This window comes from Rhinopithecus roxellana, chromosome 4 (genome assembly GCF_007565055.1).
Source record: "Rhinopithecus roxellana isolate Shanxi Qingling chromosome 4, ASM756505v1, whole genome shotgun sequence".
NCBI lineage: Eukaryota > Metazoa > Chordata > Mammalia > Primates > Cercopithecidae > Rhinopithecus > Rhinopithecus roxellana.
This window is the reverse complement of record NC_044552.1, coordinates 22,737,007-22,751,746: the sequence shown is the minus strand read 5'-3', so window position 1 is coordinate 22,751,746 and position 14,740 is coordinate 22,737,007. Positions and strand designations below refer to the sequence as shown.

The following is a 14,740-nucleotide window of genomic DNA, read 5'->3' as shown; positions in this document are numbered from 1 at the left end:
TGTCCTCATCTATAAAAATGAGAATAACAATAATAATACATTCCTCCATATGTTGGGTACAAAGACTATATAAATTGTGCATTCAGGTGCCTAGGATGGCCCTTGGGCCATGGTATATGTTGCATGAATGTTAGCCTCTGTCCCTGCTGTTTAATGAGTTCCTCGACAGTAGTGGGCATGAATTGGGAGCCTGGAGCAAGTGCCTAAGCGTCCCCTCTAGGGACGCTCCTTCCCAGGAACTAAGAACAGTAAAAGAATGATGACTGCTGGAAGGTAATGGATGAGATGGCCACTGAGTGCTTCCAACCTTAAACATCTTTGTCTAGGAACTCTGAGCATTTTGGAAATAATTTGCTATCAAAATGAAAAAAATTTTGAATGGACAAGGGCCAAAACACTTGCCTGAGACTTTAAACATTTTTTATGTCGTCTTGGAGAGTGCTTTTTTGAAGCTCAACTTTTCTTTTACTTTGGCACTGATTTTTAAAATGATTCTCAGATTTTTGTAAGAGAGCTGCAAGGGTTGAATGGGCCCCTGTCATTCATTGACCAGTTAAGTGCCAATTTCTGAACTTCCACTAAAGCATGAGCTGGTTGAATCTTAGACCAGTACTTGAAAAACGTTCCACTGTGATTATCCACCTGGGACCAGTTGGACTTAATGTGAGTCTCTCTTCTTCCCACAGTGGAATATCCTCTAGGAAAAGAGAAGAAGCCAATGGAGTAGATAAGCCTGCAGTGTGGAAAATGAATAGTTGGCATCAGAACAGCAGCAGGAGGCTGGGCGCGGTGGCTCACGCCTGTAATCCCAGCACTTTGGGAGGCCGAGGTGGGTGGATCACGAGGTCAGGAGTTCAAGACCAGCCTGGTCGAGATGGTGAAACCCTGTCTCTACTAAAAATACAGAAATTAGCTGGGCGTGATGGTGGGCGCCTATAATCCCAGCTGCTCCGGAGGCTGAGGCAGATAATTGCTTGAACCCAGGAGACAGAGGTTGCAGTGAGTTTGTGCCACTGCACTCCAGCCTGGGCGACAGAGTGAAACTCCATCTCAAAAAAAAAAAAAAAAAAAGAAAAGAAACAGTAGCAGGAGCTGTAGAACAGTCATGGGTAGAACCTAAAAGACCCAAATTATCATCTTAAACTTGCATTGCACTTAGGTGGGCTGTAAATTATAAACAAAGGGTGAACAGTTCTACTGGGGCCAAAGGTGAGCCAGACACTCTGCTAGCAGGAGTGCAGGAGTCTCAAGCCAGATGGTGGGACTGGCAGAGTGCCCAGTGCAAAGGGGTGGGAAGGAGTGAGATTGAGGATATTATAAAGGTACTTAGAAGAGAACTTGTAAGATTGTTACTGGCCAAATTTAAAACATGACTGAGCACTGTTTTTCATACAGGCCTCCTACTAATAAGAAAAACACTTTTGAGATAACTGTTTGTTTGAGTTCACAGTTAATGTTCCTGATGATTAGGATCAGTTGCAAATGTACATCTGTCAATGCTCATCTATAATCAGACTTCATGTATTCATTTTTGAAAGTGTCTTTTCAGGGAGAAAGGTGCTATTGATTAGCACTAATACTAATTATTAATGTATTATTATATATAATTACAATGAGATAGATATACACACACACACACACACACATATATATACACACACACTCAATGATATTTAATTAATGTATAATTGTACCCCAAGAGGTGCAAAGGAGACGTGTTGCCAGGTGGAGAGGCTACCACTTGGCAGTTCTGGGAGGACTTGCTCCCTGGGCTCTGTGAGGCACGCTTTGCATTTCCAGCCCTGCCTTAGTCAGGGTAGGGTTCAGATCACTTTCTGACTTTGGAATGTCCTGGAATGTAGACTGCCTGCAGGCTTCCATGTCCCCTGCTTTTCCCTGACTTAGCCTGTTGCCTCCCTGCCCTCCTGTTGGTTGTCTACCAGTGGAGAGCATTTTGTGCGCACTTGGTTGCTACATTAGTTGGGTTATCTTCAACAAGTGTTGATGGTGAGTTGCTGTGGCAGGTGCTTTGCTTGGCACTGAGGCAAAATGGGGAGTAAGATGGCTTTCAAGGGTTGTACCTTCTCAACATGGGAAGATGACCAGTGAGCAGAAAAACAAATAAATGAGATCACTTAAGAGAGCAACCAGGAGTGTTAGGCATCTCACAACCATTAGCTCTGGTGTGAAGGACAACTCTAAAAGCAAGGGAATTGTGTGTTCATTTTCTGGGGTCACAGAGCTACTAAGGAGCAAAGCCAGCATTCAAACTGCATATATTATTATCTATTGCCACAAAACCTGTTACCCTAAATGGCTTCAGACAACAATAATCATTTATTATCATGGTTTTTGTGGGCTAGAAATTCAGATAGGGTACAGTGAGTGGGGAGGGTTCACCCTGCTCCGTAGCATCTGGAAGGTCAGAAATCTGGTGGCTGTTGTCGTCCGAAGGGTCCTTCACTCAGCGTCTAACGGGGGTGTTGGCTGTTGGCAGAGACCTCAGCGAGGGCTGTCAGCTGAAACCCCTACACATGGCCTTTCCATGTGGCCTGGTATTCCTCATGACCTAATGACAGTTCCAAAGGCAAGTGGAGGCAGTTGTAGAGAGCCAGCCAGGTTTAAGCTGTATTTATTTATTTATTTTCCCTGACAAAGCCTTGAAAGTCACGTAGAATCACTTCTGAGATATTCCACTGGTCCAAGCAGTCACAAGGCCATGCCTAGGTTCAGGAGAGGAAACACTTCACCTCTTGGTGGGATAAGCATAAGTCACACTGTAAAGAGAACATGTGGAATGGGACAAATGTGTGTTGCAGGCTTCTTTGGTAAAAGCAATCTGCTGCATCTGGTCTGCCTGCTACAAAGCCAGTGTTCATTTCATCTTACCAAGTTCTTTGTCCGCCCTCTGAGCTGAACACCCTAGCCTTGTATATTTGCTGTCATGCAGCCTCTTACCAGGCCCTAGATTCCTCTGGACGCTTTGGGGCCAGCTGTGATCTCACCCCAGCAGAAAATGGGAAGTGTTGAAGATGGTCCTGCCAATTGCTTCTCCCACAGTCCTTGGTAATTTTAGGATACCCTGGATAGGCAACATTTTGTTTATCCACTCAGGCTTTTGAAGCAGATAATTCTGTGACTTTGCCCTTGAGGGAATCTATCACTTGACATGAAGCTACCATAAGGTAGGCTTCATGTTAAGGGAGGCTGTCACTTGAAGGCAGGCGGAAAGGTGCTATTGATTAGCCACCTCATGGTGGTTTCATGTTAAGTGACAGCTTCCTTCAAATGGGATGCTACTCAAAATACTTAACCAATATGGCATCCACTTACATGGCTCCCTGGAACATGGAAGGACATGCTAGAGACTATCCTGGAAGGTGAGTTCAGCACTAGCAGCAGCTGTGATAGGGACACGTACTGAGGCCTGTGTGGGCTGGACACTGGGACTGTGATGCAACAAAGCTAGGGAGACAGATGCAGAAGCAACATCATGTGGCCTGCGGAGTACATTCCCCAGGTATGTGTAGGGAGTGTAGGAAATAAAATCCTTTTCCTCTGCCTGTCTTAGGTTCTCCAGCTACGGCTGTGTAAATTAGAGTGGCATAAGACAGATTAATGAGAGAAAAACAAATAGAAGTTTATTAACATTGGCTTCATGCATGTACACATGGGAGTACCCAGTGGTGAACAATGCAAAGAGGTAGTTAGAATTTAAGGGCTCTTGGCTGGGTGTGGTGGCTCACGCCTGTAATGCCAGCACTTTGGGAGGCCAAAGCGGGGGATCACTTGAGGTCAGAAGTTTTAGACCAGCCTGGGCAACATGGTGAAACCTCGTCTCTACTAAAAATACAAAAATTAGCTGGTTGTGGAGGCAGGAGAATTGCTTGAATCCGGGAGGCAGAGGTTGCAATGAGCAAAGATTGTGCCGTTGCACTCCAGCCTGGGTGACAAAACGAGACTCTGATTCAAAAAAAGAAAAAAAAAAAGGGAATTTGGAGCTCATACAGTTGCCCCTTGAACAACTTGGGGCTTAGGGTTGCCGATCCCACACACACACGAAAATCTGCACATAACTTTTGACTCCAAACTTAGCTACTAAAATAGCTTACTGTTGACTAAAAGTCTTACCAGTAACATAAACAGTTGATCAACACATATTTTGTATGCTATATGTCTTATATATGTATTCTTACAATAAAGTAAGCTAGAGAAAAGGAAATGTTATCAAGAAAATCGTAAGGAAAATATATATAGGGCACTATACTGTGTTTATTGATACCTTAAGTTTACATCATTTACATGATGAATTGTCTGTCTGAAATGGCAGCAACCCCAGCAATGGACCTCAATGGACCTCAATCTATGGTGTATATCAAGCAATTCAACTTTTTATAGAGTCATGACTTTTCTCTGCTTCTTGGGAGAACTTCCAGCATCACTATTGACACTTCATATGGGTCCTATGGTGTTATTTAAGGTTTATGGTATTGCTCTAGACGTGATGAAATATATGCAAGAATCTTGAGCAATCACTCTTTACTGCTATACACAATTTACTGGATAGATGAGCTGCTCATGCAGAGATGATTAGTGTCACATGGCATTTTAGGCAGATACTTGCAACAATTGAGCTCATTGCAATGGTAGGAGGAAGTGGCTATCAAATTACAGTAGAACAGTATACACTACAGTTAACTTTTTGCCATTATGATTTAATTCTGTATCTTTTGTTAAGCTTTCTCTTGACTTTGAATGGCTCATATGTGGTCTGTAAGTGTGTGCATACGTTTTGATAAATTCTGTTTATTTTTTGAGACAAGGTCTCACTCTGTTGCCCATGCTGGAGTGCAGTGGCATGATCTTGGCTCACTTCAGCCTCAACCTCCCAGGCTGAGGTGATCCTCCTACCTCAGCCTCCTGGGTAGCTGGGACTGTAGGTACATGCCACCATGCCCAGCAAATTTTTTGTATTTTTAGTAGAGATGGGGTTTTGCTATGTTGCTCGGATTGGTCGTGGACTCCTGGATTCAAGCAATCTGCCCACCTCAGCCTCCCAAAGTGCCTGGCCAAATGTTTGTTTTTTATAGTAGATTTGTGTATATTTTTTGGTAGTATCTACATATATTTTATACATTTATGTGTTGATGAGAAAAGCCAAATATGTAAAATATTTGAAGAGGTTTATTCTGAGCCATTTATGAGTGATCATGGCCTGTGACACAGCCTGAAGAGATCCTGAGAAGATATGCCCAAGATGGGTTGGGTTACAGCTTGGTTTCGTACATTTTGGGGAGCCATAAGTCACTGACAAAGACGTAAATCAATACATGTAAGGTATACATTGGTTCAACTCAGAAAGGCGGGACATCTCAAAGCAAGGGAGCTCACAGGTCATAGGGGTTATTCAGATTTTCTGATTGCCAATTGGTTGAGAAAGTTAAGCTCTGCCTAAAGAGTTGAGGTCAGCAGAAAGAAATGCTTGAGTTAAGATAAGGGGGCATGTAGGTGGTGCTGGGGGAGATGTTTGTGGACGCAAAGATTCTTGTTATGTAGTTGAAGCTTCCAGGCCTCAGAAATAATAGATGATAAATGTTTCTTATCGCACCTTAAAAGACATCAGGCTCTTATTAGTAAAATCTCTCCTGGATCAGAAGAATACCTGGAAGGGGAAGGGGATTCTCTACAAAATGCAAATCCCCACGACAAGAGATGGCTTTGCAGAGTCATTTCAAAATATGTCAAAGAAATATATTTTGGGGTAACATACTTTGATTTCCTTCAGGGCCTGCTATCTGTGATGTGATGCTATACCAGAGTCAGGTTGGAGTTGACTATTTTATTGCCACAGAGAATCTTTTGTCAGTCTTATGATCTCTATTTTAATGTTAATGCTGGTCAGTTGTCCCTAAACTCCAAAGGAAGGAGGGTATCACTGGCATGTCTTACCTCTCTTCCTGTCAGTTGGGGAGCTGAGAATTTTATTTTTGGTTTATACATGAGATACTTTTCTCTTATTTATTTATTTATTTTTTTAAATGGAGGCTGGAGTGAGGTGGCGCAATCACGGCTTACTACAGCCTCAACCACCTGGGCTCCAGAGAGCCTCCCATCTCAGCATTCCTAGTAGCTGGGACTACAGGTGCGTGCCACCATGTCCAGTTAATTTTTTTTTTTTTTGTAGAGATGAGGTTTCCGCATGTTACCCAGGCTGGTCTCCAACTCCTGAGCTCAAGCAATGCATCCATCTTGGCCTCCCAAAGTTCTGGGATTACAGGCATGTGCCACAGCACCTGGCCTGTTAATTTTTCCAATGTGTCTAGGCTATGGGTTTGTCTGTTTTTTTCAAATTGTCACAAATCTCCAAAAACTTTTTCAATATACTTACTGAAAAAAATCATGTGTGAGTGAATCCATGGAGTTCAAACTCGTGTTGTTCTTAGCAACTGTATACCATCTTGGCTAGGTAAAGGAAAAGGAGTTTGGGGCTTCTGGGTGAGTGATAGATGGGAAGGCAAGTTATGGGAAAGTGACCAGGAAAATATGGAACAAAGTGGTTTAGTAAGGTTTGTTATGCAGATTTAAACTGATGTCTTCTCCATTAGTAAGAGTTGCACCTTTACAGATAGAAAAGGTTTGTTATGCATATTTAAACTGATGTCTTCTCCATTAGTAAGAGTTGTACCTTTACAGATGTAAATTTATTTACAAAAGGAAAACTTGTACCCTATTTTACAGCATTCTCTAGTCTGATGATTTTCAGTTGTTAGCTCAAAATAATCCATATGCTAAAGATAGTTTGAGGTGGCATATACTGTTACCCTTCAAGGGGGAGCGATTAATTCTGCTTGGGAGGAGCCAGAAGGTTTCCCCTTCCCTGGGAGAGAGAGGGATAAGACAGGGCTGGGCCCTACACATAAGTAACCATGATTCAGTGAGCCCTTCAGATGTTTGAGTTTTTTTTTTTTTTTTTTGGAGATGGAGTCTCACTCTATCTCCCCATGCAGTGGCGTGATCTCAGTTCACCGAAACCTCCACCTCCTGGGTTCAAGTGGTTCTTCTACTTCAGCCTCCCAAGTAAGGGGATTACAGGCACCTGCCGCCTGCCCTGGCTATTATTATTATTATTTGTATTTTTAGTAGAGGTTTTTAAATTTTTATTAGAGACTTCATATTTTTAGTAGAGATGAGGTTCTTGAATAACGTTCCTTTAAGGCTTCCAACTCACATGTCATATTAGAATGAATAGTTAAGTGCCTGCCCTCAGGAGACTTAAACCATGTAGGTTTGAAACATCTGTAAGGGATTTTTTTTTTCCTAGTTGTGTTCAATTCAGTAGTTTCTGTATCTTTCTGAAATAATCCCTACCTTCCTCCTTAATCATTAATCATTTTGCTCCCTGGTGTAACTCCTTCCCCCACATCTCCCTATCTTAATGCACAACATGCTTATTTCTGTCTTTAGCCTTTTCTGTTATAGAACCAAACTGGGGTCTGCTTGCCTGGTGCAATAAAACCAGATACCTACACCAAGGATTGTGCCAACAGAAAGAAAGGCATTGATTGCAGGACACCACGCAGGGAGGACCAGGCAGCTAAATGCTCAAATCCTGGCCTCCCTGATGTCTTGCAGGCACGGGTGTTAGTGGCAGAATGTATCAGAGTTATATGGCATAAAAGATATGTTAGCAGCTGCGAATCTGTATGGGTCTGCAGCAACCTCAGTTTTTGCCTCCTCAGAAGAAAGAATCTGACTGAGGGGCATAAGGCAGAGTAAGAGACTGAGGCAAATTTTAGAACAGGAGTAAAAGTTTATTGAAAAGCTTTATGGCAGGAACAAAAGGAAGTAAAGCCCACTTGGAAGGGGGCCAAGTGGGCAACTTGAGAGATCAAGTGCATGGCTTGACCTTGACTTAGGGTTTTCTGTGTTGGCATGCTTCCAGGGTCCCTTCTCCCTGATTCTTCCCTTGGGGTGGGCTGTCTGCACTAGCAGTGGCCTGCTAGTGCTTGGGAGGGGCCACATGCATGGTATGTTTACTGGAGTTGTACGCATGCTCCCTTGAGGCATTCTTCCCTTACCAGGGAGTCTTATTATAAGGTTATAAACCAGTTAATGCTGCCATTTCCCCTCTTAGTCCCCATGCATGAGCCCACTTGCCCAACTCCTGAGATCTTATCAGTTTCAGGTTTTTCTATTTATTGGGAGACTGTTTTTTCCTGGCACGGACTGTGACCAATTATTATTTTAGAGACAGCTTAACAACCGCCTATCACCTGATGGTTGCTTGTCATTCCTGGTGGGGAAGGAGGCCCTTTCCTGCCCTGCTCATGTCTGGCTAACTACTGTAGCACAGGTTTTTAAAGGCAGGGGTAAGGCAGTGTGCAGTGGCTCACACCTGTAATCCCAGCACTTTGAGAGGCTGAGGTAGGAAGATCACTTGAACCCAGGAGTTCAAGAATAGCCTGGGCAACAAAGTGAGACCGCAACTCTACAAGAAATCAAAAAATTAGCCAAACATGGTGGCACATGCCTATACTCCCAGCCACTCAGAAGGCTGAGGTGAGAGGATCCCTTGGGCCCAGGAGGTCGAGGCTGCACTGAGCCGTGATTGTGCCACTGCACTCCAACCTGGACAACATGGCAAGACTCTGTCTCAAAAAACAGAAAACAAAACAAAAGGCAGGGGTAAACTTCAGAAAAGCAGAAGCTACAAGGAACATTGTAAATCAACGCATGGAGGTTCCACATTTTGTTTTTGTTTTTTGAGACGGAGTCTCACTCTGTCGCCCAGGTTGGAGTGCAGTGGTGCGATCTTGGCTTACTGCAAGCTCTGCCTCCCAGGATCAGGCCATTCTCCTGCCTCAGCCTCCTGAGTAGCTGGGACTACAGGCTCCCGCCACCAGGCCCGGTTAATTTTTTTTTTTTTTTTGTATTTTTAGTAGAGACAGGGTTTCACTGTGTTAGCCAGGATGGTCTTGATCTCCTGACCTCATTATCTGCCCACATCCACCTCCCAAAGTGCTGGGATTACAGGTGTGAGCCACCGCGCCTGGCTTCCACATTGGTTTTGATCTAAAGGGGTGGGATATCTTGAATTGGGCTGACAGGCTATAGATAGATTCAAAGATTTTTCTGGTCAGGTATGGTGGGTCATGCCTGTAATCCCAGCGCTTTGGGAGGCCAAGGAGAGAGGATCCCTTAAGACCAAGAGTTTGAGACCAGCCTGGGAAACATAACAAGACCCTATATCTACACATACAAATTTTTTTTTAAATTAGAGGCTGAGGCGGGAGAACTGCTTGAGCCTGGGAGGTTGAGCTACAGTGAACTACGATTGCAACTGCATTCCGGCCTGGGTAATGGAGCAAAAGCCTGTCTCAAAAAAACAAAAACAAAAAAAGCCCCCAAATTTGCAACTAGTTAAGGAAGAGAAGCTTTGTTTAAAAATTTGGGGTCCAGTAGAAAAATGTTAACTGGCTAGGAGGTGTTACTTTCTCCAAGCCCCTCAGGAAGAAACTTAGAACAAAGAATGACAGTTAAAGTTCAGTCGTCATTTTCCTGTCCTCTGAGGTCTATGCCAGCAGATCCATTTGGTGGGGTTCCGAGTATCTGAGACAACTCGGAGACATATGTTAAGATGTTATCTTTAGTTTCTATGAGGAAATCAAACCTATTCGGAATGCTGAACTTCCTTGGCTGTTGTCTTAGGCTGCTATTACCTTCTTGCTTATCAAGTTGCTACTTATTTCTCAGAGCTAGCTAGGTGCCTGGAACTTTCCTTGAAGAAACTCAGGATTTTGCTTTATTTCCATGCTTGGGAGTTCACAGGCCCCTAAAAAGGGGGTCTCTGCATCTCATTTCCACACAGTCAGCAAATATTTCTTATTAATTTTGTTTACTCTTCTGTGGTTCAAACCTCTAAGAAGATGTCTATGATCACTGCCGCTCCAAGCACTCACACACTTTTTTCTTCAATTCTGTATTCCTGTAGACTCTTATTTGCTCCAATTCAGTTGTGTAACTGTCATGCATACTGGCACTATGTGTCTGACCATCCCTATTTTCGTTGGACATTGTGGGGGTTGTGATTGAGTAACCTTATATTGGATTTTCTCACAGAGTATCCAATAGATGACTGTTACATGGAAATTGAATGAATTTGGGATAAGAGATGTTAGTTTTAAGGCCTATGTTAAACCATTTATTCAACAAAGCAGATTCTTTTAGACTGCTTTATTTAATTCTCTGTTGCACTTTCCGTAGAGTCTGTCTAGAAATGATTTTACTATACACAAACATTACAGCCTCTGGCTGTAGGGAACTGATAAACAGGAGAAAAGTATAGACATTTCTAGGTGCCAGTAAGAGAAAGAAGATAAGAGGGGGTCATAAAAAAAGGTCTTACTACAGTGATTTGAAAAGTGGAATTAAGGTTAGCCTTACCTATAGGGCTGAGATTATGATTATGATTGTTTGAGACGGAGTCTCACTCTGTCGCCCAGGCTGAAGTTCAGTGGCATGATCTCAGCTCACTGCAACCTCCGCCTCCCAGGTTCTCCTGCCTCAGCCTCCTAAGTAGCTGGGATTACAGGCTGTGTGCCACCACGCCCAGCTAGGATTTTTTTTTTTTTTTTTGTATTTTCAATAGAGACGGGGTTTCACCATGTTGGTCAGGCTGGTCCCGAACTCCAGACCTTGTGATCGCCTGTCTTGGCCTCCCAAAGTACTGGGATTATAGGCGTGAGCCACCGTGCCTGGCTGATTAGGATTATTAAATATAAAATGGGGGCTCTACATTAAGATTAGGATATGCTCTAATGAGGTCAAGGAGACAATAAGATTAACACAAGGATGGCTAGAATAAAGATTAGGATTATAAAAGAATTAATATTGTTGTTCTGTGCCAATGCCAGGGTAAATGTTGAATCAAAATCATTTTGTGTTGGAACTAGAAATAAAACTAAGATTTTCTTTTTTCTTATTTTATCAGTGTGTACTCAAAGGGAATTTGGTATTGCTGCCCTTGCCAGGGAAAAGCTGGGAGACAGCATCTGTGGGATTGGAACCCCAGAACCTTTTAGATATTCTCTTTGGAGAGTGTGATTCATTCATTCATTCATTCATTCACTTATTCATTCCTAAAACTGGGTGCCAGTTTTATGCAAAATTCTGGTCCTTGCCTTCTGAGAGCCTGAAATCTAGTGGGTGAACTAAGCCAGAAACACACACACAATGAACTGTAACACAACTTTTTCCAAAAGTTTTATTGTTCTATTGTTTCTTATGCTTTGAAGTATTTGAAAAACTCTTATTTTAAGGAAGCAAAACCCCTTCGGCTGGGGGATCACTTAGATATAGTTTTGGATTGAAATGATTTCCTCAAAGCTTGTTGAGAAGTTGAAGCTTTCACCTGGGCTCGGGAGGCATTATTTGTACCAAAAGGCAAGGTTAAGAGCGTGGAGTCTGGAGCCAGTTTTCCTGGGTTCAAATCCTGGCTTGCACATTTTCAATTGGTAACATAAATTCTGTGTTTTAGTTTTTACCTCTGAAAAAGGACAATAATATTATCTGTTTCATGGTGGTGTTATAAGGATTAAATGAGTCAATATGTGTAAATTACAGGCGGTTCCTGACTTTGACCATTTTTTGACTTAATGATGATGCAAAAGAAGTACATTCAGTAGAAACCGTACTTTGAGTACCAATATAACCATTCTGTTTTTTACTTTCAGTACAGTATTCAGCAAATTACATGAGATATTCAAAACTTTATTATAAAATAGACTTTGTGTTGAGGATTTTGCTGAACTGTAGGCTAATGTAAGTGTTCTGAGTATGTTTAAGGTAGGCTAGGCTAAGCTATGATGTTTGGTAGGTTAGGTGTATGAAATGCATATTCAACTTACAATATTTTCAGTATATGATAGGTTTATCGGGAGGTAATATCATCATAAGTCAAGGAGCATCTGTTCTTTAAGTGTTACTTGGGTTATCATAACAATTACATAAATGCTTTATAGTATCATAACAATACCTATGTCTTTGAGCAAAGTACAGTTCGGATGACCCTGGAGCAGAAGTCTGGGATGTCACATGCAATACCATATTTGGCCGGTAGATGACACCAAGGTCCACAATGTCGAAATTGTGCCAGCCTAAACATTAAGATATTTTTGTGTCTTTCTAGCTCCTCCTTTACCTGCGATTTATGGGCATTGTAAGGGAAGAAATAGGACTAAAGAAGCTAATTTACATTATTAAAGCTAATCTACAAATTTCCTTTGTAAGGCTCAAGCCTGAAATACTGAGATATTTGATTATGGTATGAAAACAACAGTGTGTATTTGAGAGTTGCCTGACTGAAAATTATGGGGCCTGGATTTTAGTTCATGATGCTGTGGACATTGTGTGTTCCTGGGTGAGTTTCTGAACTTAACTGGGTTTCAGCTTCCCCTTCTCTTTTGCTGTTATTTGAGGAACAAAATAGAATGAGAATGCAAAACAGACATATAACGAAGTGGAAAAACATGAGGGAGAAGCAAAGAAGATGTGGTAGGAATTAGAATTGGAGGTGAAGGAATAGTGGGCATACGGCAAGGGAGGGGAATTAAAAGTGGAAATGATAAAGGCAGGAACATGACTGTGGAGGCGAAGACAAAATAGAAAAATATAAAATATTATACTTAATGCCTATAATTTGTCACATAAAGATACCTCCCTTTACTACATTTCAGATGCTGTCTCTTGCACGCATACACACAGACATGTGGCTTTCATCCATTCTCGCAATGTAATGGGTGTGAGGAAGGCAGAGGGGCAGGGAACTCAAACTTTCTGATAAAAGCACATAGAATCTCCTCTCTTTTAAAGCACATTAAGCAGCTCTCCCTTAGCTTTGTGTGGGCCCCATTTCCTTCCCCAGCAATCTCCTGAATGCCCTGGTTACCTCCTTGTTCCTCAGGGTGTATATGAGAGGGTTAAGTAAAGGAGTGCCCACTGCATAGAAGAGACCAAAGAACTTGCCCCTCTCTTGGGCATAGGGATTTTTGGGCTGGAGGTAAACAGCAATGACTGAGCTGTAGAAGAGGGTGACCACAGTGAGATGGGAGGAGCAGGTCTCAAAAGCTTTCCTCCGCCCTTTTGCAGAGTTAATCCTCAACACTGCCCGGGTAATGGCTCCATAAGAGACAAGGATGAGGCTGAGAGGCACAACCAAGATGAAGACACTGGCAACAGCCATCTGGATCTCATTGTAGGAGGTGTCCCCACAGGATAGTCGAATTAGAGCTGGGACCTCACAGACAAAATCATCCACCTGCCGATGGGGGCAGAAGGGGCAGGCGCAGGGTGGATGGTATCTGGACCACTGATTCCACCAGCCCAATGACCCAGGCCACAGATGCCAGCTGCCAGCACAGGAGGGGGTGGATGATGGTGGCATAGTGGAGAGGCTGGCAGACAGCCACGTAGCGATCAAAAGCCATCACTGTCAAGAGGATGCACTCAGTGGTCCCCAGGGACAGGAAGATGAAGAGCTGAACAGAGCAGCCCAGGAAGCTGATGGTCTTCTTTGGGCCCCAGAGGTTAACCAGCATTTGGGGGACACAACTCGTGGTGAAGCAGAGGTCCAAGAAGGAGAGGTTGGAGAGGAAAAAGTACATTGGAGAGTGGAGACTGGGGTCCAGCACAGACAGCAGGATGATGAGTGTGTTGCCCACCAGGGTTAGGAGGTAGGAAGTGAAGACAACCATGAAGAGAGTCCTTTCCAGTGCTGGGTGTTTAGAGAAGCCCAGAAGGAGGAAGCCCATGGGGGAGCTTTGGTTAACCATGGTCTTTTCTTGTTTGTACCTGGGAGGATGAGGCTGTCACCCCAGTGTGATTCAACTTGTCTTATCAAAACTCAGCCTGGGTGTTTGTGAGGTCACAGCAGGTGGGTGTTTCTCTTCTGTCTCTGCTCACCCAGCCTCCCTTTCCCAGGCTCATCACCATCCAGCAGCTCCTTCTCGTTCCCTGTTCTTTGTGGTCAAACATTGTCTAGTGAGAATGAGGAAACCATGAATGTACTGGACAGCGGATGGAGACTCACATTGGTGCCTCTGACTTCCTGGGTGAGGGCAGAGGAGACTGATTTAAAACAGCATTAATTAATTCATTCATTCAAGGGAAACCTATTGAGTGCCACTATGTTCTGAATGCTGTTCTAGAGTTGTCTCTTATTTATTGGATGATCTCGTAATGTATATTGAATGAATTTTCTGATAAGTTGTCTCTGTAGGCTCAATTATTGCTGTATTGGTTGAATGAATTTTATAGAACTCTGTACATTCCATTTATTTTGTATTTTTTCATTTGCAAGTGAGCTTATCAGAGACAGTGTTTTATCTAAGAGAGATTTTGTTTTGTTTTAAGATGTCCCCAGAGGACATCCAGGTTGTCCTGGTCTACGGAGAGACCAGGTTGGTTGCCCTGGCCTTTTTAGCAACCTAAGTTGCTGAACCAACTGACCTGAAGGGAGGGGTGGAAATTGGTCCACATACTTTGTCCTTGCCATGAGTAGCTTACAAGTAGGAGGCAAGAGTGGCCACAAGCATGTTAAAATCACCAGGAGTTCACAGGAACATTATGGAAAGACTCCAAGAGTCACTCTCCCTAAATCCTGTGGTCTTTCAGACACCACCAAAAAAAGAGTCCAAAATTTAAAGGCCAGTGACACCAATGTACTGGGTGAATGAGAGTAAAG

The 14,740-nt window shown here is 43.1% G+C and overlaps 1 protein-coding gene across 1 annotated transcript; it reads right to left on the bottom strand.

Moving 5' to 3' along the window:
- Positions 1 to 12,889: 12,889 nt before the first annotated feature.
- On the bottom strand, positions 12,890 to 14,309 carry LOC104676767 (olfactory receptor 2H2). The gene is given in 2 exon segments (XM_030928552.1): positions 12,890 to 13,336; positions 13,338 to 14,309. Coding segments are annotated over 2 exon segments (939 nt in total). The 5' UTR covers positions 13,830 to 14,309.
- Positions 14,310 to 14,740: the final 431 nt, after the last annotated feature.